Source organism: Misgurnus anguillicaudatus, unplaced genomic scaffold (genome assembly GCF_027580225.2).
Source record: "Misgurnus anguillicaudatus unplaced genomic scaffold, ASM2758022v2 HiC_scaffold_28, whole genome shotgun sequence".
Taxonomy (NCBI): Eukaryota; Metazoa; Chordata; class Actinopteri; order Cypriniformes; family Cobitidae; genus Misgurnus; species Misgurnus anguillicaudatus.
The window spans coordinates 3,766,708-3,792,348 of NW_027395278.1; the positions used below are offsets into that span (position 1 = coordinate 3,766,708).

The 25,641-nt window shown below is 38.9% G+C and overlaps 1 protein-coding gene across 2 annotated transcripts in view; it reads right to left on the reverse strand.

Annotated features, from left to right (window-relative positions):
• Positions 1-317: 317 nt before the first annotated feature.
• The window catches only part of LOC141362606 (cysteine-rich motor neuron 1 protein), a 150,003-nt gene continuing 124,679 nt past the window's right edge, over positions 318-25,641 (reverse strand). The window contains exons 8-17 of one of the 2 annotated variants that reach the window (XM_073864907.1): positions 20,716-20,844; positions 17,153-17,309; positions 12,730-12,851; positions 7,998-8,210; positions 7,505-7,720; positions 6,016-6,237; positions 5,275-5,463; positions 4,084-4,200; positions 1,235-1,422; positions 318-1,149 (exon numbers count right to left, since the gene is read on the reverse strand). In XM_073864907.1, the coding sequence (XP_073721008.1) occupies positions 973-1,149; positions 1,235-1,422; positions 4,084-4,200; positions 5,275-5,463; positions 6,016-6,237; positions 7,505-7,720; positions 7,998-8,210; positions 12,730-12,851; positions 17,153-17,309; positions 20,716-20,844 (1,730 nt within the window). In that variant the 3' untranslated portion in view covers positions 318-972. Of the gene's footprint in view, positions 1,150-1,234; positions 1,423-4,083; positions 4,201-5,274; positions 5,464-6,015; positions 6,238-7,504; positions 7,724-7,997; positions 8,211-12,729; positions 12,852-17,152; positions 17,310-20,715; positions 20,845-25,641 lie in introns of both variants that reach the window. The other variant, XM_073864906.1, reaches the window with a different exon arrangement.

A 25,641-nucleotide genomic window follows, 5' to 3' on the forward strand; every position in this document is an offset into this window, starting at 1 on the left:
AATATATATTGGTAGAAGTGTAAGTCAATTTGCCCTTAGTTGTGGGAGAAAGAACAAATGGTGTTTGTACGGTTAAATGAGAAAACGCTCATACATGTAAGCGAAAATACAATACAGAGACCCCACACCTCCATCTACCAGGAAGATCTTATGTCCACGGAGTATAACAGCTTACTCCATTTTCTTCCATTCGTCTTATAAGAGCAAAAAAGGCTCGGCCAAACTCGACCACAGCACTGGGGAAATAAAAATCTTACAGTAGCATCTCCTACAAAAATGTGTCTGCGTAAACAGACTTTCTTGCATGCTATTTTCCCTCTTATCTTTTCTTTTTTTTAACCACAGTCCAGCATTCCCTCTGTCACAGGGAAGTAAGCGTCCCACAGCGCCCTCTCTGGGCTGATCAGGTACTTCAGACAGAGAAGCTTTGGTTCAGCATTGTGTTAACACACAAAATGTTTCTCTCTTTCTCTTTTATCCAACAAAAAAGTAGGAATGCAGGAAAAATATTGTTTACGAATAAAATAAAAAATAAAAGGTCGTCCTAATCTCAACGACACGCATGTGACTTCACAACTACCTTCAACTTGTGCCTGGACATCCACATAATCTTACACTCACACACAAAAAAGATGCTCAACCTATCATATCTCCGATTCACAAAAATACTCTGGAAGAGTCTTTTCCAATTGAACAATAACACGCGGTTAATGTTTGGTTCGGTTACATAGTTGCAGCTTGTTGCTCCTGGTGAAAGTTGTCGGTGTTGACGTGTAATATATACTGTATTTTTTGCTTGGAGTGATTTAAGTGAATATTATAATTGTTATTCTTTACCAGGATATCTTCTCTGTCCGCTTGAATTGACGGCTTTTATATAGTTTTTATTAGCGCCGCAAAGGTTTAAGCAGCTGAACACGTGCTCAGTCTCTCTCTTTCTCGATCATTCACTCTCTCTCGCTCTCCCATTTCTCACGCGGTCTGGTAGAAGTTGTCAGCCTGCAGGTTGTTGGGTTTCTGCATGCTGTAGTAGCCGCTGTATCTTGAGTCAGGATCCGCGATGCGGAGCATGCGCTGAGTGCTGTCCACCTGGACCTTCGGCCTTTTCTGGCAGTCCACGTACTCCAACTGGTTATTGAGACACGTGGGCTATAAAGGACAGGATCGATATGATAAGTGCTACACCCATGCTTTTTATTAGCTTAGGAATAGCATTCTCTATGTTTATATGTACCTTTGTAGGTGTGCGGTAGCAAGGCACTGGGATCCACTGCTTTCGCTGGTTAACCAACAGCAGGGCGGCGATAGTGAGCATCATCATTAGTATAGGTAGTGCCACCCAGGCCCAGTGCAGACCAGCATCCTCACTTGGCAATGGCCTCCTGCCATCTAGATATGGCATCTGCAGGCTCCCGAAATCACCTGGAAGAACCCACAACAGACATGTTAGCATATGAAGAGTTTGGTTCCAAAACGCAATAAATCCATTTTGACTAATTTTGGTAAAAACGTGTTTTCTATATCAAAAAAGTGACAAGATGAAAACCACTATTTTTTGTTACAAACTTATACATAGCATCTTTAGGTTATAATAACATACAATTTCAAATCTATAATTTGATTTTCAAAGATTTATTATAAAAACAATTTTTTTTCCCATCAAAATGCAACAAAAAAGCGGATTTTTTGCATTCTGGAGAGAAGGAGTGGCGTTTATCGGGGAGAAAAGATTACACAATAACCTGGCGGTTATCAGATTTTTTTGCGTAAAATTAAGAATTTACTTTTTAATACTGACCAGATACAATACTAATTTTGGTGGTAACTATAAAAAGGGCATTTATCGCGTTTTGGAACCAAACTCTTCATATGCTCCAACTGCTGATTCAATACAGTAAAAATCTGTCTTTTTACCGTGGGTTCACACCAGCCACATTTGAGGCGTTAAATTTGCGTCAAGCGTCGGTAGAGGTCAAGCGTGAGTGATTTCAATGTTAAGTCAATGTGAAGACGCGTTGACGCGCATCTGGTGGTCTCGCGGTGCGAATGAGGCGCTCAGCGCAGCGCGGTAAACGCGATTCCGCCTTATTCCCGCTTCTAGTTCGCGCGAATGGCGCAAATTGAGCGTCTGGCGCGGTACGCACGAATGGTGCTTTTTGTGCATTTTGCATTTGATGCAAATTTGCGGCTGACCCCCAGTTGAAAAATGTGAACTTTGGCGGATTTTCGTGCCGCGTTAACCAATCAGGAGTCTGTTTGCTGCTGTGGCGGCAGCCCCGCCCAGAGTCACTCATTCAACAAGAAGCGGATTTCGCCTCTGACGTGCGTCAAATGCTTGCTTTTTCCGCGCGTCTACTTCGCTCTAGACGCGCGGAACTTCTAGAGCAAAGTAGACGCGCGGAAAAAGCAATCATTTGACTCACGTGAGAGGCAAATGCATTTAAACTGTTCAAGTGGCAAACTAGATGCAGTATACGCGATTTTGACGCCTCAAACGCGGTTGGTGTAAGCGCCAAAGTTCCAATTTTTTAACTTGCGCGTTTGCCGTGGCAATGCTCAATTCGCGCTATTCGCGTGAACTAGACGCACGGATGAGGCAAAATCACGTCTACTGAGCCACGCTAAACGCCTCATTCACGCCGCGAGACCTCCAGATGCGCATCAATGTGTCTTTACATTAACTTAACATTGAAATCACTTGCACTTGCCGCCTCTACCGTGGCTGGTCTGAACGCATTAGTCATATTTAGTACCCATCTACTGTACAAGAAATGTATGGCTTGATGGTAAAAGCAGGTAAAGTCACAGATCCTTGTTAGACACACCTGCTCATATCATCCATAGAGACAGAGCGCAGCGCGTCACAACCTGAAAACCACGCCCACCGGGGGGGAAAGCAATCCGACAGTCTCCATTGACTTTGTATTGCAAAAGGCCGCCTCCTTGTCATTTCTGGCTTATAACAAAAAACTGAATAATGCCTAAAAGCTGCTTTGGGACAATATGTACAGCTAACAAGCCAAAGAACACAGAAATAAGTTTTTATAAGCTGTCGAGCCGTAAAACCCAGTCTTTAAGGAGAATAAAGTGGATCGCCGATTACGTTTCCCCCTATTGGACGCAGTTTTACTAATAGGAGTACTATGAAAAGTTGCCTGTTTCCATTTCTGTGTCTAAACGCTCGTTTTTTGAAGTCGACAGCTTATAAAAAAATATTTATTTATTTTTTTGGCGTGTTAGATGTACACCTTGTCACACAGCAGCTTTTAGGTATTTTTCTGTTTTTAAGTTTAATCTGTAAATAAGTTTTTATAAGCTGTCGACCCCAAAAAACGAGCGTTTAAAGACACAAAAATGGATACAGGCAACTTTTCATAGTACTTCTATTAGTAGAACTGCGTCCACTAGGGGGAAACGTAGTCGGCGATCCACTTTATTCTCCTTAAAGACTGGGTTTTACGGCTCGACAGCTTATAAAAACTTATTTCTGGGTTCTTTGGCTTCTTAGCTGTACATATTGTCACACAGCAGCTTTTAGGCATTATTCAGTTTTTTGTTATAAGCCAGAAATGACAAGGAGGCGGCTTCTCGCAATACAAACTCAATGGAGACGGTTGGATTGATTTCCCCCCCGGTGGGCGTGGTTTTCAAATTTGCATAACGGCGCTCTGTCTCTATAAGTAAACTAGAGATCAAAATAAATGATTGCAATACAGAAAATAAATAAAAAATGATATTCTGAATAACGCTGATGATTATGAAGCATGATATACATTTTTCAAAAGGTCTTTAAAAGATGCAGAACAGAATTTTGATGTAACCTTTTCCAACAATTGCATCGGTACATTTACTGACCTATTCATTTAATAGAAATTCATTTGTTAAACTCAGTACACTGGTCGCATTGAATGTTGGTTTTGTGTGGTGATGAAAACAACACAAAAGATGCATTTCCTATTTATTATTATTGCCTTTATTTATTATTATTTCACCATACCCAGTCTCACATCTAGGAAAAAATGTAATGTCTGATTCAGAGCTTGTGTAGCTACAAGCATTTGCGTTCAGCTCTTAAATTGATACCTCTGAACTGTGGCATGATATCATTTTCGCTGTGAGTGGGCCAGGCCGGTTGATGTCTTGGCTTGTCCTCTCGTTGGTCTGTCTTCTCAATGGGCACGTTTGTAGGGGCATAAGTCTCTGTAATTAAAACAACAGAGAGACACAGAAAAAGCAGACTGTGTTTAGTTACAGAGCAACACACTCGTGACAGCACATATACATACACGTCGTTACTGCAATAAAAGGAGTTGTGAAGTACCCACTCAGAACAGATTCGGGTCAGCGTGAAATTGCGGGCCGCAGGCTAATTAAAAGCTCATCTTCAGAGCTGCGTCTTTGAGTGGGTAAGCACCGAAGGGTGAGCGATTACCCAGAATGCACACGACACCGCTCTCAACCCTCTCATTGATCCACAGCCAAGTGACACAGCAATAAAGAGGAGCGTGATCAATGACATTATCTCCCAAATGCAAAGAGAGCTAATTTAGCCTCTGTCCGGCTTCGACTTAATCAATCCTTTTAAATGATTCATCTCAACGAGTCCGTATTTAGACAAAAGACCCATTCAATTAGAGAGGAGGTTCTAAGTAAACATTGCTTTATGAGCCAGAGATAGCGAGAGAGAGAAAGAAAGAGAGAGAGAGAGATTAGTAGAGAATTAGTAACGAGACAGATGCACAAAATGGCACTGCAGATTATTTCATCCATCGGATTTTAGGAGACGTTTACCTAAACTGAAGCCAAATGGTAAGAAAATAGGACAAAACAGTTGAGTAACCAATCCGTGAGAATGCCACGGAAAAAAGACAGTCCGTAGCAGGGCCACGGAAAAATGCGGAGATCCGTGAGAATGCCACGGAAAAATGTGCAAAAAAATTCCGTGACTATCCCATGGAAATTTGTGAGATCCGGCTGGTTTTGTCCATGCTGAGCGCCGATGCTCGCCGTTTTATCCGCGCCCAGAATTGACCTTTGGGTAAAACCTTTAGCTCGTAAATGTTACTTTTCACTCAGCTGACCAATCACAGTGGAGAAGGGGTGGGATAATACCACAACATCCAACTTGCGCATTGTACAACGACTGATAAACAAAAACAGAAGTGCTAAGCTGAAAAAACGCTGGCAAGCGCCCACAGTCGGCATCCGCCTGCCATTTGTAAATGCTTTGGTGTACACGCCCCCTAACTTTATGTACAGTACATAAATCCTCACCTGGACACAAGGGGCAGCAGCTGCCCTCTACAGTAATTGGCTGATGGCAGGGTAAGGCGGGGCAGCTGACAGTCGAGCAGAGGGTCTGGCCTTGGAGACAGTAGCAATGAGTGCAGCTGTCAATGTCCCATCGCTCTTCATCCATGTACGTCTTACCATTAAAATGACACACGGCTCTAGGTGTGGCATCTGGTGAAGAAATATAAGAATCACTCAGTCTATGTAATACAAACAGATCCTATTTGTTTCTATTTTTCTTTCAGTAGGAACGTCGTTTATACATAAACCCTTCAACAGCTGTACATTTTTCAGATAACCTTTCCGGTGAAAGTACACATTTTTTAATATATTGACTAAGTTCAATATATTAGTAGTTAATGCTTGGATGGAGAGGTGCTCTTTTTTAGCATCTGTTTAATTTAAAAAGCTCAAATGTGAAACCCCCTCACATGTTTTCTTGTAAATCAGCATTTTTTATCAGACTATTAATGAATTCTGCCAACAAACCGGTATTTCTAAATGGCCTGATGGCAGACTGCCATAGCTTACGTGACATGTCAATAACAAGTGCTGTTCACACAGCCACAAAATAACAGCTTTTAATGCTAATAATTTATGGCAAAGCCTGTACATGCGACAGTTTCGTTTGCAGAGATGTCCAATCTGGCACCAGGAGGGCCAATGTACTGCAGTGTCATTTTCAAAATTCTGTAGTGATGTTAACACATCATAGTCAAATACCTAGACAGTAGGGGCAACACTGGCCCTTCCTAAGCACGGGACGGGCACAGTTGACTGGTGGGCATGACTCAGAAAAGCAGCTGATGGATCCGTCCAGACAAACACAGCTGGAGCAGACGTTAGGCTTCCAGGACTCAGCGGCCAGGAAGATGTCACCCTCCTCGTTCCTGCAGTAACTGGGCATACTGTCATTACTGGGCGTCTGAGGGGTGACTGGATCATCTGAAGAGACAAGATGTATAAACTTATTTATTTAGGTATAATGTGATATATTTTAAAGCAAAACAATATTTAATAAGCGGTAAGTGCGTAAGTATTTGGCTATTAGCTAACATCATTCAATAAACCGCATGGCCTATGCGATATATTAAAGGGACACTCCACTTTTTCGAAAATATGCTCATTTTCCAGCTCCCCTAGAGTTAAACATTTGATTCTTACCGTTTTGGAACCCATTCAGCTGATCTCCGGGTCTGGCGCTAGCACTTTTAGCATATCCTAGCACAATCCATTGAATCTGATTAGACCATTATCATCGCGCTAAAAAATAACCAAAGAGTTTCGATATTTTTCCCATTTAAAACTTGACTCTTCTGTAGTTACATCGTATACTAAGACCGACGGAAAATTAAAATCTGCGATTTTCTTGGCAGATATGGCTAGGAACTAAACTCTTAAACTGGTGAAATAATCAAGGACTTTGCTGATGATGTTACTTGGCTGCAGCAGGCGTAGTGATATTGCGCACCGCCAGAAAATAGTCCCCTGCTATTGAAAGTAACCAAGGGGACTATTTTCGAAAACTCTTTGGTTATTTTTTAGCGCAGTGCTAATGGTCTAATCAGATTCAATGGATTGTGCTAAGCTATGCTAAAAGTGCTAGCGCCAGACCCGGAGATCAGCTGAATAGATTCCAAAACGGTAAGAATCAAATGTTTAACTCTAGGGGAGCTGGAAAATGGGCATATTTCCAAAAAAGATGGAATGTTCCTTTAAAGATGTGAAGAATGTTAAAATATTATTTTATATAGAAAGACTTCAGCTGGGTTTTCACAAAATCACGAATGACAACATAAAAACATTTATTTCTATTCAAACTCTTTTGCGATCGACATCATTTTCTAGTTTCATTTAGCAAACCTGGAACATTTTCATTTCACTTGCATTCATCCTATTCCAACTTCATCTGGTCTGTCTCTCCAAGCATTGATCATGCACGGCTGTGCCCATGCAGTTTTCATTATTTCCCGCCAATGTAAATGTTTCTCCTGTCATATTTTTATGAAGTGTCTGAGGTCTCATAAAAGTTCTCGGAGCACCGCACCGTTTAAAAATGAAAATCTGCTCGTACACAATATCATAACTCTTTCTACTCCCACATGACCTCTTTCGACATGCACTTCAAACAAATGCTTTTCGGTAAGTGAATGCAGGTTTCTGGACCCGGTCAATATTTATTATTTCTCTGAACTTTATCTTCACAGCTCACCTGAACAGTGAGGGCAACAAGAATCCTGCGTTCTGATTGGATTGTGGCAGAGCAGGGGCGGGCACAGCTCTGTCTCGCAGAGCACGCGACCGCTATGGCAGGTACATTGAGTGCAGGAGTCAATGTTCCACGTCTCTCCCTCCACAAAGTACTCGCCGCCAGGGGCCAAACACACCGATGCCTCGCTGAGCTCTGGCTTATGAGAACTGGACTCTTCTTCTGAGAGAGACAGGGGTATTAATAGGTTACTGGGAAGACATTTTTACCTCTACACTAAAAAAAACATGTGTTGTACTATGTGGTTAGTCAAAACATACAAGAACAAACCTTTCCCTCTGTCGTCGCTCTTAAATCATATTTATCAAAATGACCACATAAAGATGCTTAGCACCACAAAGCACAAAGCTATTGTATGGCTTGTATGAATCTTTGAATATATGACATCACAGAGTGCAGTTGGTCATCCTAGTAAGTGTCAATTATAAACATTTACCTGGGCAGGTGGGGCAACAGTGGCCAGTTCGGATGGTGGGGTTGTCACAGGAGGGGACCGGGCAAGAAATAAGGGCACACATTTCTCTCCCGGCATGACAGTAACAGTCCCGGCAGCCGTCGTGCCAACTCTGGCCGTTCTCGTGCCTCCGGCCATCCATAGACAGACAGGATCCCAGTTTCACTGCTGGAGCCACAGATGATGAGCTCTGATCTGCAACGAAACACATATGACTGAACAATAAACATGATGTCTTTATTATCCAGTGGCGGCTCGTGACTGCTCATCCGAGGGGTGCAAATTCAAATTATGTGTTCGGAGTGTCGTGTGTGGCTCGTGTTTTCAAAATATGTGTTTGTTGCGTCATGTGAACTATGTGCATCACGTGTTTTGTCAAAATAAGTGCCTGCTGCACATGCGTCAAAACCGTTTATGATAAAAGAGACGATCAGGTTCACAAAATACATGCAAGACACTCCCTTAAAGGAATAGTCTACTCATTTTCAATATTAAAATATGTTATTACCTTAACTAAGAATTGTTGATACATCCCTCTATCATCTGTGTGCGTGCATGTAAGCGCTGGAGCGCGCTGCGATGCTTCGATAGCATTTAGCTTAGCCCCATTCATTCAATGGTACCATTTAGAGATAAAGTTAGAAGTGACCAAACACATCAACGTTTTTCCTATTTAAGACGAGTAGTTATACGAGCAAGTTTGGTGGTACAAAATAAAACGTAGCGCTTTTCTAAGCGTATTTAAAAGAGGAACTATATTTTATGGCGTAATAGCACTTTTGGGAGTACTTCGACTCGGCGCAGTAACACCCTCCCTCTCCCATTATGAGAGTGAGAAGGGGAGCGGACTTTTCAGGCGAGTCGAAGTACTCCCAAAAGTGCTATTACACCATAAAATATAGTTCCTCTTTTAAATCCGCTTAGAAAAGCGCTACGTTTTATTTTGTACCACCAAACTTGCTCGTATAACTACTCGTCTTAAATAGGAAAAACGTTGATGTGTTTGGTTACTTTTAACTTTATCTCTAAATGGTACCATTGAATGAATGGGGCTAAGCTAAATGCTATCGAAGCGTTGCAGCGCGCTCCAGCGCTTACATGCACGCACACAGATGATAGAGGGATGTATCAACAATTCTTAGTTAAGGTAATAACATATTTTAATATTGAAAATGAGTAGACTATTCCTTTAACAGTAAACTGAAATTATGCGAGTATATGGCAAACGCAAACGTCTCTTTTATCATTAACCCTTTATACGCATCTGCAGCAGGCACTTATTTTGACAAGACACCTGATGCACATAGGTTCACTCGATGAACACATATTTTGAAATTACGAACCACACACGACGGGATACATACATCTTGTGACGAACTTCGCATTGTGTGCCATCGAAAAAAGAAGTCACCGGCCGCCACTGTAATTATATTGCTAAAAATAGTGAATGTAAAAAATGAAACAACATGAAGTCATATTCATACATCTCCAAAGTACCCCAGAGTACGGCACCACTAAAATTCCCATGGCACTTGGGCCAAAATGAAATGTTTATATCAGGGTCATTTTTATTGTTGGTGATGTTTAAATAAAAAAGAAGAGATCTCAACAACACCTCAAACTGGCCAAATTCACCTCCAATCCAAAGACAAGTGATTGTAATATCTCATAAATTAGTTGTTATTTCATCTAAATTTTTCTTAATTTTATAAAATAATAATCAAAGATGATACCTAACCAAGTTTTCACTTTGTTTCATTTAAATCTCCTAAGCAGTCATTGAGCAACTATTGCTTTTATTGGGTACACAGAACATAAATTACCCAACTTAACTTGAAGGAAATTTTATCCAAAACCCATTGCACAATTTTGTTGAATGTCTCAAAAGATTATCTGGTATATTAATGTGAAGCAAAAACCCGAGGATTCCCAGAACCATTCCTACATTTATATTCCAGACATTTGACCTCTTCAGTGAGATTTTTTCACCGGCTGATTCGCAGTCAGCGTGAAATGACAAAATATGCAAGCGATGCCGCGTTCCCCTGCCCCAAACCCCAGAGCACAAAACATTCTCAAATCTCATTCAATCTGCCAAGAGCGTCACCTCTCACTGCTTCTCCATAACAGCAGCGGAGCCGCAGCCAGGCCCCAGTCAATATCACAACCATTTCACATTGATTAAAATCCTGTCTCTCTGATATAAGGAGGATGCGCGCTTTCAAAAATTAATCGGCAGGCAGATTAAAAAAAGTCTTTTTCTTGCTCTTCCTTCTCATTAAATGGACCGAGCTTGTGAATATTTCACTTGCCAGCTTCATTACTGAAGCCGAAACGAGAGGCGTATGAATTATGGAGGGAAGCGAGGAACTGTGTGTCTAGCTTTTGTATACAACAGGTAGACCTCAAAATAAATTTGAAATATGGGGGCCGGACCCTGGGCTCTGTGAATATGAGGCTCAGTGGGTTTCTGTGTTCGGTCCAAGAAATACACAGCACACGGCTCACACCTCAATGCATTCTGTCAATTATATGAATAGCACCTCAGCATATCAATCCAGTTGTAAGGGGCAAAAACTAACACTCGAAACCTCTTGTAACAAGTGTTATGGGAAAAAACTTTATTTAGGTACTTTTTTTTAATTAAACAAAAATGTACATTTTGGAGCTATTTGGAATTATATGGCATTTATCTAGAAATATTTGGTAAAAATATTGGTTAACACTTAAAGGGGTGTTCATAAGACTGATATGACACCTTCATAATCATGACACGTGCCATGAACATGAAAGAAATTTTATGCACATTTATGACAACTGTCATTAAGTGTCATTCGTTTAATTATGTCATTTTTAATGCAAAGATGACATTGTTTGAGATGTCTTTGTTATGACAACTTGACATTGACCAATACATCATAACTTGTCATGACAACTTGACATTACCAAGATAACATAACTGACCACTTTTTACCAGTGATACAAATTGAATTTGTCATTAAAATGTCACTACGTGTTAATACTATGTCATATAGTTTTATAACAGCATCATGAATATTTTTCTTGACCTCAACAGTGGTACAAATAAAATTTGTCATTAAAATGGCATTGGGTGTCAATACTCTGTCAAATACTTTTATAACAGCATCATGAATATTTTTCTTGACCGTAACTACAGTGGTACAAATAAAATTTGTCATTAAAATGTCATTAGGTGTTAATACACTGTCATATAGTTTTATAACCGTTCATAACTGTTTTTTAAGTTTCCTCCATGTGTTTAACAAATAAAATCAACCATTCAATGATGATAATAATAATAATAATAATATTAATTAAAATTGATAAAATTAAAATAAATTTAAGTATAATCTTTTGACGTGTCTGTTGCATTTTGTTAAGTTACTTAAAATTATTTGACATAGTATTAACACTTTATGACATTTAAATGACAGTTTAATGTAATGTTAACCCATAAAGGTAGGTAGTTTCTTAAGTTTGATCATTATTCTGCTATGTCATGTTTATGACAGATTTAATACAAGTTATGATGTATTGGTTTATGTCGAGTTGTCATAAAGACATTTCAAACAATGTCATCTTTGCATTAAAAATTACATAATTGAACAAATGACACTTAATGACAATTGTCATAAATGTGCATAAAATCACTGTCATGTTCTTATGAACACCCCTATAAGTAGTGCTACCAAATTTGTGATGTGTTACTTATTTATATGCATATGTCAAGAGCGATACACACATTTTTCATGTTTACTGAATAAGTTATAAGAGCCTACTGAATGTGTTACAAAGATTTTACTATAGGTAAGCAACGAGTATGTCTCTACCCCCCCCCCCCATCGCTTATTGTATCAAGTGACTCACTGCTTTTATAAAACAACAGCATTATTATAAAATACTTTTTGGGAAATTGATTTTTAAGGAATGATTATTACATGGCTTGATTCTGATTTGCCAGTGGCAATATTCTGAGGTTTGTTATTCCCACATAACTCTCAAACTAACACAGCCTTATCTGGGTACTGCCAGTCATCTTGACAGGTGCTGTTGAAAACGTTCAAATTAATTCAATAAAAATATGCATAATTAATTACATATGAGATTTCATTTACATTTTAATTTAGTTAGTGTCAGGGTCTTAATGCCCCTGTTGGGATTTATTCTGTGCTAACAACTGTCTGGCTTGTACATTAGCCCTTACGTAATCAATGTACTGTAATGTGTGTAGGTCATTTACATTGCTAAGCATCGCAGTAACCCAGCATATTTAGTTAACTATAGATGTGTGTACACTATATCAGCTGTATAGTTTAATGGCTTTAATTGTGTCTAATCTCATCAGATTGTGTAGTTATTATTTGACCAAATATGATGTAATCATTTCAACAAAAAGGGGGCGTGCACACCAACGCTTTCACGCCCGCGGCCGGCGCATGTTTTCAATTGATTCCAATGGAAGCTCAGCGTTTTTCAAATAAGCCAGCAGCTAGCGGTTTTCTTCCGCGCTGAAAAAAAAAATTTCAACTTTTGATGAACAATGTCAGTATCACAGCAAACAACCGTCTCACAGCTGACGTTTCAGAGCTACCAAAGCGCTTAGCTGAAGGACATTCGCCGTTGTCCAGGCGTTTTCAGGCGCGTTTAAAAGTTTTGATGTACACAACCCCAAAGTAAAAAAGAAGAGGCTTACCTCGACACTGACAAATCAGACAGCCCAACTCATCATGCTGGAAGCCCATTGGACAGGACTTGTCACAAGGCAGCTCAGGGCATTTCTTACAACGGCAGGTGTCACAGCCATGCTTGTTCTTACTGATAAGAGAAAGTGAGGGAAAAAAGAGAGATGAGCGACGTGCATTATGTACATAGAAATATAATCATTTTTAAATAAATCGTTTTATTTTTAATGTTTTCTAATGTTACTTGTCCATGCTAAACTCGCCACCATGATAATGGAGTGTTGCAAGTGGGGTGCTTTTCTAAATCCTAAGTGTTTAAACCTAAAAAAACTAAATATATACCGAGCCAGTACAATCTCTCAAGCAGACTTTGTCATTGCCACGTCAATGCTTTTGCACCGAGCTGGCTTTACACACCAGGTGCGAAAGACACAGTCCAATGTCACCAGTTAATAGCCAATGGGTGACATAAATGGAGAGAGAGACTTTGTTGACCTTACTTGGAGTCCTGCCAGCAGATGGCACATTAAAGATGACTGCCCAAATCGACCAATCAAAACGCTCCCTGGCGGCCAAGGCACCTTTCTCAGGGAAAAACTTTTTCAGGGCACATTGGCCATAGCCCTCACAGTCCATTACAGGCACGCACTCTCTCCCATCCACTCTTATCTTCCGAATAATAGGGTTGAGAAGCGGCCATGTGCAGTCTGTATTTGGTTTAGTGATAAGGGGCTATCGGGTATGATGTCAGCAGTTGGGAATATCAATATTTTTCATGCAGGAAGAGGAGGGATTCACGTTTAAGCCGCATGCATTATTCAGGCCTCGAGCTTGAACCTCGGCCATATCTTTGAGGGGGCATAAACAGATATCTAAAATTAGAATCTGAGATGCAAGCATTTGCACTTGTGTGCTCATTCATGACGGTAAAATTGAGGTGGAAAGAAACAACGAGAGGCCAGAAGCCGAGCTCTGATAAATAAAGACTCCTCTTTACTCAACCACACCTGAGGAAATAACTGTCTGATAGGAGGAAATAAAGATGCAGCACCAGCCAACACTGCCTTCTTGTTCCCTGCACTTGGTTAGGTTTGGGTCATACATATTTGAATGGATTTTGGTCATGATGCAGTCTAGATTAGAACCCGTATCATCTATATGAGCACCACAACTCAACATGCCCAGAGCATTCGAACTAACCAGGATGCCACAGCTTCATTTTGATAGAAGATATATATATATATAGTTTGTAAACAATGTTGGGGAAAGTTACTTTTAAAAGTAATGCATTACAATATTAAGTTACTCCCCAAAAAAAGTAACTAATTGCGTTACTTAGTTACTTTTCATTACTTCAGAAAATTAATATTATTACGTAATGCACGTTACTTGTAATGCGTTACCCTTAACACAGTTTGTAAATATTACTACCATTCGCAGACAACAGAATACATAGTAAACATAAAAGTAGCCCTGACCTGCAGAATTGGTGATCTTAAATAGGTTAAACTAAATTTTCAGACATCTGCTGTACTAAGAAAACAGCCAATCAGCTTACAGTTAGCCTTAAAGAGATTTACCAAAGCGTAACAATCTTTAAAGTTCCGAAGTAACATGTAGCCCACATGCTCTGGCATTAAAGGGATACTCCAGCCATATATCAAAAATACCCCATGATTTACCCACCCAATCCGAGATACACATGTCTTTCAGAAGAGCACATTTGGAGTTATTTTAATAAATGTTCTTGTTCTTCCAAGCTTTATAATAGTAGAAAACAGGGATCAGGGAACAACAACTAATAAAGTACATTCATCCTTCACACGGCTCCAAGGGGTTAATAAAGCTCTTCTGTGGGTAATGGATGAGATTTTATAGAAAAAATATCCATATTTCAAACTTTATAAACTGTAATAACTAGCTTCCGGCAACAGCGGCATCTTGGACTCACGCGATTCCAAGAGAGTTTTAGCATAGTGAGCGTTGGTTGCCATGGGTACAGAAGGTTGCGCAGTGACTCTCATGAGTCCCAAATGACGTGGTTACTGGAAGCTAGTTATTACAGTTTGTAAAGTTTAAAACATGAATATTTTTCTGACAAAATCACATAAATTATAGACACACATTCCCCGCCAGCCTTTTATAAAAAGTTGCCCGCCAGCGTTTTTGTGATTTTCACTAAAGTTTCACAAAACGTCTTCCAGGAAAAATTTCTTCTAAAAATATATAAACATACATATATCAAATGAAAGAACAGACCCTCTGCTTTCAAACAAACAATAAACAAACAAACAAACAAAAATAAACGAAAAAAAAAACGTTTTATCCTATCTATTTTTTTTCTCTGCTTATAAACTTTTAATATGGGTATTTTTCTTCAAAAATAATATTTTTTTAGCAAAAAGCTGAAATAATTGCATTTTTATGAAAGAATTTTGTTAGAGATCAGAGTCAGAACGATTATCAAAACATGCACAGAGTGTAGAATTAACAAATTATTTTTTTCATTTTTTTTAAATTGGGTAAAGCCATCTAGTGGATAATCATGGTATTACAGATAACCATAAAAACTCATCAGGAACACTTTTTTTCATGCAAATGTTTTCTCTTAATTGACGAGATAACTCGTTAATGGCAGGGAAAGAGTTAAAGGGATAGTTCACCCAAAAAATCTGTCATCATTTACTCACTGTCATGTTGTTACAAACCTGTAGATATTTTTTTTGTTCTGATGAACACAAAGGAAGATATTTTAAGGAATGTTTGTAACCAAACCGTTCGTGGACCCCATTCACTTACATAGTAGGACAAAATAATACTATGGAGGTAAATAGGGTCCACAAACGGTTTGGTTACAAACATTTCTTGAAATATCATCCATTGTGTTCATTAGAGAGTGAATGATGACAGAATTTTCATTTTTGGGTGAATTATCCCTTTAACCCCTTAGAGCCATGTGGAGTACTTCTGTAAAGGATGGATGCATTTTTTTGGGCTCCAAAGTCAGATGTTGTTTCCTGATCTCTGTTTTCTACAATTAAACGCTGTAAAGCAAGGACATTTACTAAAATAACTCCAAATGTGTTCATATAAAAGATCATAGACATATGTATCTCAGATTGCTCGAGGGTAAGTTAATTACGGGGTAAGTTTAATATTACGTCTGGAGTATTGCTTTGAGCAATTAGTTGTGTTCAAATAAGTACTTAGAATCAGAATTTAGTTTCTGGACCTGACAACTGGACACTTTGTTGTAGCAGAAGGCATTCTGCGTCTACTTTGCTGCACGTTAATAAAGTGTTTTTTATTTTATTTTTCTGTAGGCTAACTCATTGGATACTCCAGCAGCTTGTACTACTTAGCACCTTTGTTGTCGGTCTCATTTTAATGCATCGCAAGGCATCTCTTTAACCTGCTGACTGCACGACTTGGCAAAAGTTTTTGCAAATTGGCTTGGCGATCTGCCCGTGTAATTGATGTGAGTTTTTTTTTTCAGATGTGGAGAAGCAATGTTTATTCGCGATGGCACGGAAACACAGTGTTGGGTAGATTAGGCCTTCAGCTTCGCTATCACAACTCATCCTTTACGGAGCGCAATCTGAAGCGCTGATCTGAGTCGGACCTAATTAGCTGTCAACTCTAAACTTGCAGCTGGGCACAAACAAGCAACGCATAGAGAAAGGGATCATTTTGTCATTCACAATTTTCTTTCGACTACGTGAGGAACGGTGTGGAACTATGTTTATGACAACAAATTAATGCTGCCTGTCCTGACAGTTTCTTATGACAGTTTTATAATACCAGATAGCACTGATGTATGAAATAAATAAGATATGTCTTGATTTTAAAGAATGATATTATGAAATCAGTGAAATGGAGAAAAAGGAATGGCAGACAGGAGGTAAAGCTAACTTCGGTACGACTGGCATCCTCATAAATGGCATGATTCGAGGAAGTGCCACGGGATAGGCCAAATTAATTAAAAGCTATATGCATTTTTAAATATTATTGTATCTTTTTACCACTAGGGGGTGCCAGCTCCAAATTCTAAAGTAACCTCAAGTCATGGTGCAGATGACCATTCCTGGTTTTAGTAGATTAATCATTTCTACCACACAGTGTGCCCAGCTACTGCATTGTCAAGTTTTCAGTCAAAGTATTGTGAAGATACAGTCTCATGTTAATTTTGGGATACTTGCTATCAATTGATTTTAATGGTATGGAATTACAATTAGGTCTCACTACTTTTTTACGCCTATTGTAGCATATTTAACAGGCAAAAGCATTCAATCTAGCTTTTTGCGCACCTGCCATTTGGTTATTAATCTGTATAATAATCAGTCAATGTTTAACATGAACTTTGACCATCTTGCTTGCTAATGTAAATCTCAGATAGCATCTGAATACTCCAGCATATAATTCAAGAACTCTCACATGTATCCGAACGGGCAGTTCTTGACACAGGACACAGCCTTGCACTTTTTGGGACGTGGGCGACACTGGCAAATCTCGCATCCGTGGACGTCGGTCTGGAAGCCAAAAGGGCATTTGAGAGTGCAACTGGCAATTAGAGCATTGCACATCTCTTCTCCTGAAGGTTAGAAGAAAAATATAACAGAGACGAATTAATAAGACATTCATTACACACATCCAATAATATACATCCTAGGTGTCTCCAACCCTGCTCCTGGTAAGCTACTATCCTGCAGACTTCAGTTCCAACCCAGCTCCAACAGACATGTCTGTAATTATAAAGCAACCCTGAACACCTTAATTAGCTGCTTCACCTGTGTTTGATTGAGGTTGGAGCTGAAGTCTGCAGGACAGACCCCTGCTAAAAAGACATAGAGGCAAAATAAATAAATAATGTAAAATCTAACATATAATTCAACATATAATACAATTTATTATTAACACACCCAATTAAGGGCCGTTCACATTATAATGATAACTATAAAGATATATTTTTAAAAATCGTTTTATATTAAAGAGAATAGCAGAGTTCACACCGCAACTATAACAATAAATATACAATGAACGATATCGTTGGGACCACTTCCTGATAAATTGTTCCCACCTAATGAACGATAAATCAGTGACAGCCAATCAAATCTATTGATGCACGCCCACTTGAAATGACAGTGGAGAAGCTCATTGCTGAGGTCTATCACATAAAATTACCTCAGATATTCAGTGCTGATGAAGTTGCTGTGAAATTGACTACGTAATGCTTTTCCCCTTCCACACTGACTACGCCAAAAGGTAAGATATTAGATTACACAAACTACTAGATTCGAGTTTGGAGTTACAGCATATTTACACATTCAGTGACATGTAAACAATTGATAAAGTTTTAATTACAAAAATATGCAATATTAGTTAATGCCATTAAAGGCAAGGGATTTGCGCCAGTGCCGTGCGCGTGAGCGAATTAGCGTAAATTTATCGTTATCGTCCGGTAATGTGGACGCTAATATAGTTATCATTATAATGTGAATGGCCCTTAATTCATCATTATTATTCTGCATATTTTGGAATAATATTTGAACAAATGAAAACATTTTAATATTTTAGTTCCCACCCTTAAAGGGGTCATATAATGCAATTTCATATTTTCCTTTGTCTTTATAGTGTTAAAAGCTGTGCATATCAGTCCCTCCAGAAAAACGAGATTATGCAAACGAATGATTCAATGCATAATTAGCCAAAGTCTGCATATTTATGAGAGGGCTGCGTTTTTTAAATACGAATAAATTACAGATTTCTGCTCGCAAAATGTGGGGCTTGCATGATTTCATCCCCACATTTTCGTAGCAAAAAAGTCATATATATCTTAGCAGAAAGTTGAAAAATGTTGCATTTACTTCACACTTGCGCAGCCATGTCCCCTGTTGTCACGAGAATGTTAGGAAGTGACGTAATTACGCGATGTGAACAACAATGAAAAGCTGCAAAAGCTGCAAACAGTATTTGCAAGTTCGCGCAGTTTTTGCATGTTCACGCAATTTTGGCAAGTTCCCACAATTTTAGCAAAATTGCATAAATATCCCGCATATTCCATCGCATTTTTTAAGAAAACGTGCCGCAAGATCAAGGATTTTTGCCCGCAACAATCATAAAAAAACTCCGCGTTTTTCTGGAAGGACTGGCATAAAGACGATCCATGAAGTTGCAAAGATTAAAGTCTCAAACCCAAAGAGATATTCTTTCTAAACATGAAGGCTCATCAAAAAAAAAAAAAAAACGCCTCATTCAAACACGCCCCAACAAATCTATGTCATGTGTGGGAAGACTTGCAGAACACCGCCCAAATGTATACGCAAAAAAAACCGACATTTTTATTCTCGCTGCAGTATTTACGCCGCCGCCATGTCAGGGAAACACTGTGTTTTGGTAAGGGCCGTTACATTTCTGTCACAAAACATTTCTGTGAAAAAATGGCCAATCAGAGCTCAATGCACTTTTTAGAACGTTGATCTATTATACTGTAGAATAATGAACGGTATATGGACAATAATGCGTTTTTTGACCTTAAACCACATAAACACATTGCATTACACCAAATACACAAAATAATTCAGCAATGTCATATGATCCCCTTAATAGACTTGTGAATGCTATCTGCTTCAATTCATGAAAATACATTTTAGTTTTGCAAAGAAATTCACATTCACACTGTCAGAAATTCAGTTAATTGCAGCTAATGAGTTCAAAAGAGCAGTGGTTCTCAAACTTTTTGCCGTGTGCCCCCCCTTCTGTAGGGTGCATCCCTTTGCGCCGCCCTCCAAGAAAATTCATGACATAAACCAATTCGAACTTACATTTTTAAATGAAACAAAACATAGTAAATTATAAAATATAGTGCTGTTAGTTAGTAGTTACAGTATATCTTTTTGAGGTTTAATTACACAAAATTTATATTAAATGTATATCATAAAATGTCATAAAAGTGGGGCCCCCCTGGCACCAACTCAAGCCTCCCCCCAGTTTGAGAACCACCGCCTAATGCTGCCTTTACACCAGCAGCGGTTGAGGCGTGAAGCGTGAGTGATTTCAATGTTAAGTCGATGTGAAGACGCGTTGAAGCGCGTCTGGAGGTCTCGTGGCGCGAATGAGGCGTTTGGCGTGGCGCAGAAGACGCAATTCTGCCTTATTCGCGTGTCTAGTTTGCACGAATGGCACGAATAGAGCGTCTGGCGCGGTACGCAAGAATGGTGCTTTTTGTGCATTTTGCGTTTGACGCGAATTTGCGGCTAACGCCCGAGTGGAAAAATTTGAACTTTGGTGGAATTTCGCCCCGAGTTAACCAATCAGGAGCCTGATTGCTGCTGTGGTGGCAGCCCCGCCCGGAGTTACTCATTCAACCTGAAGGAACGCTTGATATTGTCCGTAAGCAGTCACCCGGAGCTATACGACACAAGTTCTTATTTCTATAGAGACAGGAATAAAAAGGACCTCGCTTGAAAGAGTGTCAGTGAGGGCAACCTGGTAAGTTGTAATACACATTTCACTTTTGAGTCATGTGACGTTTATCGACCCACGCCGTTTATTTTCCCCCTATAGTAAGGCGACCAAATACAAACTGATAACTCTCTCGATAAATCAACATCAGCCATCTTGCAAACATTAGAGGTACACAAAAAGTTGAGGAGGATGAAAAACTTAATTCAGTTATGTGTGTCCAAAACTATGATTGGTTGGGTACATTTATATTACAATATATATTTAAAATCCTTATGGGAGCATATTCAGCAAAACAAGCATTGTTATCCCTTTTTTGACATTTTTCAGAGTTTGATTTACCCGGCCTTTCTTAGCATACAAAACAATCTCTTAATCCATTTGCCCTTCACTGTTGATCCTCATAAACATCACTACTAAAGCCAGTCAGAGTCTGGAGAGAATACAGCTAAATACCGCCTGACAGCATCTGTAAGACCCGAAGAAGATAAAGCACTTCTGTAATGACCCGGCAGAACATCACGCAGCCCACTTACTGGTCTTGCAGTTGCACATCTTGCATCCATTGGAGTCCATTCTGAATCCATACGGACAGCTTTTCTCCATCAGCGTACAGTTGTCCAGTGAGCCACAGGCAGGGGGCGCCATTGTGATGTATGTGGGCTCTGAAACACAAAAATGTTCCCCCGAGGATGTGAGTCACTTATGAGTAACTGAGATAGTCAAACAGAAAGAGAAAATGTTGAGCCCGAACGGGAATACGCTTATGAGTCACGGGAGTCAAAAGCAATTTTTCATAAACTCTTCTTTTTGCTTCTTCAATTAATAGGCATGAGTAAGATGACAGCTCGCAACAACACAACAAAGTGATCAAATGTTCAATAAGTATCTTATCTACGTCCCCTCTGTTCGTCTGCAATGACATCCTGGTCTAATAAGGATTCCCACTGGTTATAATTGATTTGACTGAAACCATTAAAAGATTACGGGTCCGTTTAATATAGAAGTTGGCGGTACTGTATATCAGTGACAGGAAAAATCATCTTGCTGTTTAGGTTATGACAGCTCTGACAAGTTGCTATTTGATTTCTGTTTTTACCATCGGAAAACTGTACCACGCTGTGTCCCCAGTACACAGATAAATACGGGAAAGGATCCAGCCAGATGGGCACACAGAGAGGGAGAGAGACAGATAAAGTTGTCAAGGACTGAAATGGATAAATGTCTTGATGACTACAAATACAGTGGATGGCAGCGCTCCAAATATAAGCCATCATCACAGGAAATGGACATTTTCACTGTGTGCTGTGGATTTGTAATATGTCCCTACTGAAAAACAGATTTTAGTACATTTTGAAGTTACTGAGAGAAGTGACTGGTTTGTGCTTTTTGAATATCTTATACAGACAGCTGCTCTTTTGGTTTTTCTCTATCTTTCGGCAAAACCATTTTGCATGCAGAGTTGAATGCTGAGAAGCAATGAGTATAGACAAACATGAAAATGTTATAATGTAATTTTTTCTGGCCAATAACAGAGAATGTAATTTAAAGGCAGTGCACAGAAAAAATGAAAATCACGTCCTTATTTCTATTAAAAACATGAGATAGTTTAGCAGATTGTCCGTAGGAGCTTTTTCTAGAAAATGAATGTAAAGTGACAAAATTGTTATTTTTGACATGATTCAATATAGAAAATTCACTATGATATTACAATTCATCATCTTCACTATTCAACAACACAGAAAAGGGAAGTATAAATGTGTTAGAAGAAATAAAAATAAAAACATCAGGGTTCCCACACCTTAGTTAACTTCAAATTCAAGGACCCTTTAAGGACTTTCAAGGTCCAATACCCTTAAATTCAAGGACTAAATGTTGGGACACATTTTAAGTAAAAGCAAGGTGTTACCTTTTAAGATACATTGTTACAGTTCCCTTTCGAGGGAACATGCGCTGTGTCACTGCGGTGACACTTTGTGGACGCTTCCAGGCGTAAGTGCGTCTGAATCTGTATATCAAATTCAACCAACGGTGAGGCTTAACGACAAAGACAGGGTGACGCGGGAGACAGGAAGTGTTTCGCTATCTGAAATATTGCCAAAGACGGCGTTACAGGGACGCAGGAAGTATGGCAAGGGAGACGCAGCGTCTCGTTCCCTTCTCAGGGAACAACAGTTACATACGTAACCCAAAAACGTTTTCATATGTCAAACACAACTATGCAAAAAAGCATTTTAGTATGAATCAACATTCGCATACAGAAGATATAAGCATTTAAAGCGAACAGTTTAGCACGTGTGCTTAAAAAGCTAGAAATTGTATGATATTATACAACACTACACAGGGAATAATGTGGATTTTTTCCAGAAAACTTCTTGCATAAAATAGATTCAAGCACTTTCAATGACCTGTATCTATGTATGTATATTTTCAAAAACTTCCCAGGGCCTTGAATTATTTCCTTCAGATTCACAAACTTTCAAGGATTTAAGGGACCCGTGGGAACCTTGAAACATATAAGTTTGATAAATCATAAAGTGAGTCAATTTTAAGATGAACCAATGGCAGTTGAAGATGTTGGCATGTCATCATTAGTTTTGAGCAGTGAGTATTTACAAGATTTCGCTAACCAACAAAAATGTCACATTTTTGTGTTCAGCTGGAGAAAGGTAGTCATTTACATATGGAATGGTTTAAATAATACGAGATTTTTCCTTTTTGGGTGAACTAAAGCTTTACTGTCAGAAAAAAAGGTCAAAAACTGTACACTCTAAAAAATTTGCTGTAATTTTGCAGCTGGTTGCCAGTAACTTACTGTAGAAGATAGAGTCAAAAAATGTTTCATGTTCATTTAACTTTGAACAAAATGTTGCAAGTAAATAACATAAATGTAAAATCTACAGTAAGTTACTGGCAGCTAGTTGCCAGTAATACCCATTAATACTGTAATTTCTACAGACATTTTTTACAGTGTACCTTTAGGCACTGGGGTGGTACCCTAAGGAACCATTATGTACTTTTACAGGTACACATAACATAAAACAATGTTGTACCTTTAGTATACATTACTGTACCTTAAGGATCCATTTTGTACCTTTAAAGGTATAATTAACTGTTTTGTACCCCTAACATTTCACTGGTACAAAATTGTTCCTTAAAGGAAAACACCAGTTTTTCAATAGTTTACTATGTTCTTACCTCAACTTAGACGAATTAATACATACCTATTTTTATTCAATGCGTGCACTTAATCTTTAAAAGCGCGTAGTGAATGTGTTAGCATTTAGCCTAGCCCCATTCATTCCTTAGGATCCAAACTAGGATGAATTTAGAAGCCATCAAACACTTCCATGTTTTCCCTATTTAAAGACTGTTACATGAGTAGTTACACGACCAAGTATGGTGGCACAAAATAAAAAGTGACGATTTTTATATGGCGATAACTATATCGTACGGCGGAAGAGCACTTAGTTTGCAGCACTTTGACCTCAGGCGCAGTCTTCCGCCATACAATATAGTTCTCATTTTTTATAGGCTTAAAAAACACCACGTTTTGTTTTGTGCCACCATACTTACTCGTGTAACTACTCATGTAACATTCTTTAAATAGGGAAAACATGGAAGTGTTTGGTGGCTTCTAAATTCATCCCTGTTTGTATCCTAGGAATAAATGAGGGTAAATGCTAACACATTCACGACACGCTGTACAAAGATTAAATGCATGCACTGAATAAAAATAGGTATGTATTCATTCATCTAAGTTGAGGTAAGAACATAGTAAAATATTGAAAAACGGCGTTGTTTTCTTTTAAAGGTACACAATTGGTCCTTACGGTATAATATTGTATCCGAAAAGGTACAACATTCCAATGTGTGGCACTGTATACCCATAAAGGTACAAAAATGATCCTTTGAGGGTACCACCCCAGCAACAAAAAAGGTACATAAAGTTTTGTACCTTTTTTCTGACAGCGTTTAATAGCTTCAGCACTTGGTAGATTTGCTGTCATAACAGTGTTTCTTGCACCAGTAGTCAGTAGTGATGCTCCACCGCTGTTGAATCTGAAGCCTATTTCGCCCAAGTAGTGAGATTGCAGTCTGAATTGTATGTGATGAGATAAATAGACTGTAATAATGGCAGACAACAAGCCTTTTTATTGTGTTGTCTGGATTTAAAAATATACAGCGTGCCTAGTATGAACCTATTCAAGAACGAATTACTCTCCTGAAGCGGTAATCAAGCAAAATCATTCACTAATTTATGGATTGTTGGCTGAAATCAGTCTGACGAATCCCTCACTGAATGAATCTATCAGAGTGCTTACTGAACCATCAGAGTGCTAACATTTGACTCACTGTTGATTGAAGCATGAGTCTTAAAGTAATAGTTCACCCAAAAATGAAGATTCTCTCATAATTTACTCATCCTAATGCCATTCCAGATGTATGACTTCCTTTTTTTAGTCAAACACGAATTACAACTTTATACTGAAACGGTGTCATTTTAGTTTCATATACAGATGTCCCTGTATATGACAAATAGTCAACAAACATGTCAGAACCAATGAGATTTGAAGTTATGCCACCATATTTAAATATAGCAGATCAGTATTATATCAGTTTTTTTTTACTTTTATATGAACATAAACTATGCTTTGCAAGGCTGTGCCTTCGACTGTGCGCATGGTTAAAAACATCCAGCGGTGTGCATACAAAATTTGCGTCACTGTACACGGACCCTCGCATTAAAACATTACAAAAACCAAATATATGTTGCCAGCACTGGGCCATTACAGCATTACATACAGTATATGTCCATATACAAGCCTGTGTGTAAACAAATCATGTTTCACTAGTCCTTAATGCAGTGGCGGCTGGTGATTTCTTTTTTCGAGGGCTCTCGATGCAAAGTTCGTCACAACCTGTATGTAGCCCATCGTGTGTGTGGTTCCTTTTTTCAAAATATGTTTTCTGCGCTTTGTGAATGTGTGTGCATCACGTGTTTTGTCAAAATAAGTGCATGCTGCAGATGTATCTAAAGGGTTTATGATACAAGAGATGCTCGCATTTGCCAGATACTCGCATAATCTCTCGACACGCAGGACACATATTTTGGAAAAGGGAACCACACAAATGAATCTCCGAACACTTATTTTGAATTAGCGCCCCTCAGATGAGGAGTCACGACCTTAAAGGATTAGTCCATTTTCTTAAAAAAAAAAAAATCCAGATAATTTACTCACCACCATGTCATCCAAAATGTTGATGTCTTTCTTTGTTCAGTCGAGAAGAAATTATGTTTTTTGAGAAAAAAAAACATTCCAGGATTTTTCTCATTTTAATGGACTTCAATGGGCCCCAACACTTAACAGTTTTAATGCATTTTAAAATTGCAGTTTCAACGCAGATTTAAGGACTCTAAACGATCACAAAAGAGGCATAAGGGTCTTATCTAGCGAAAC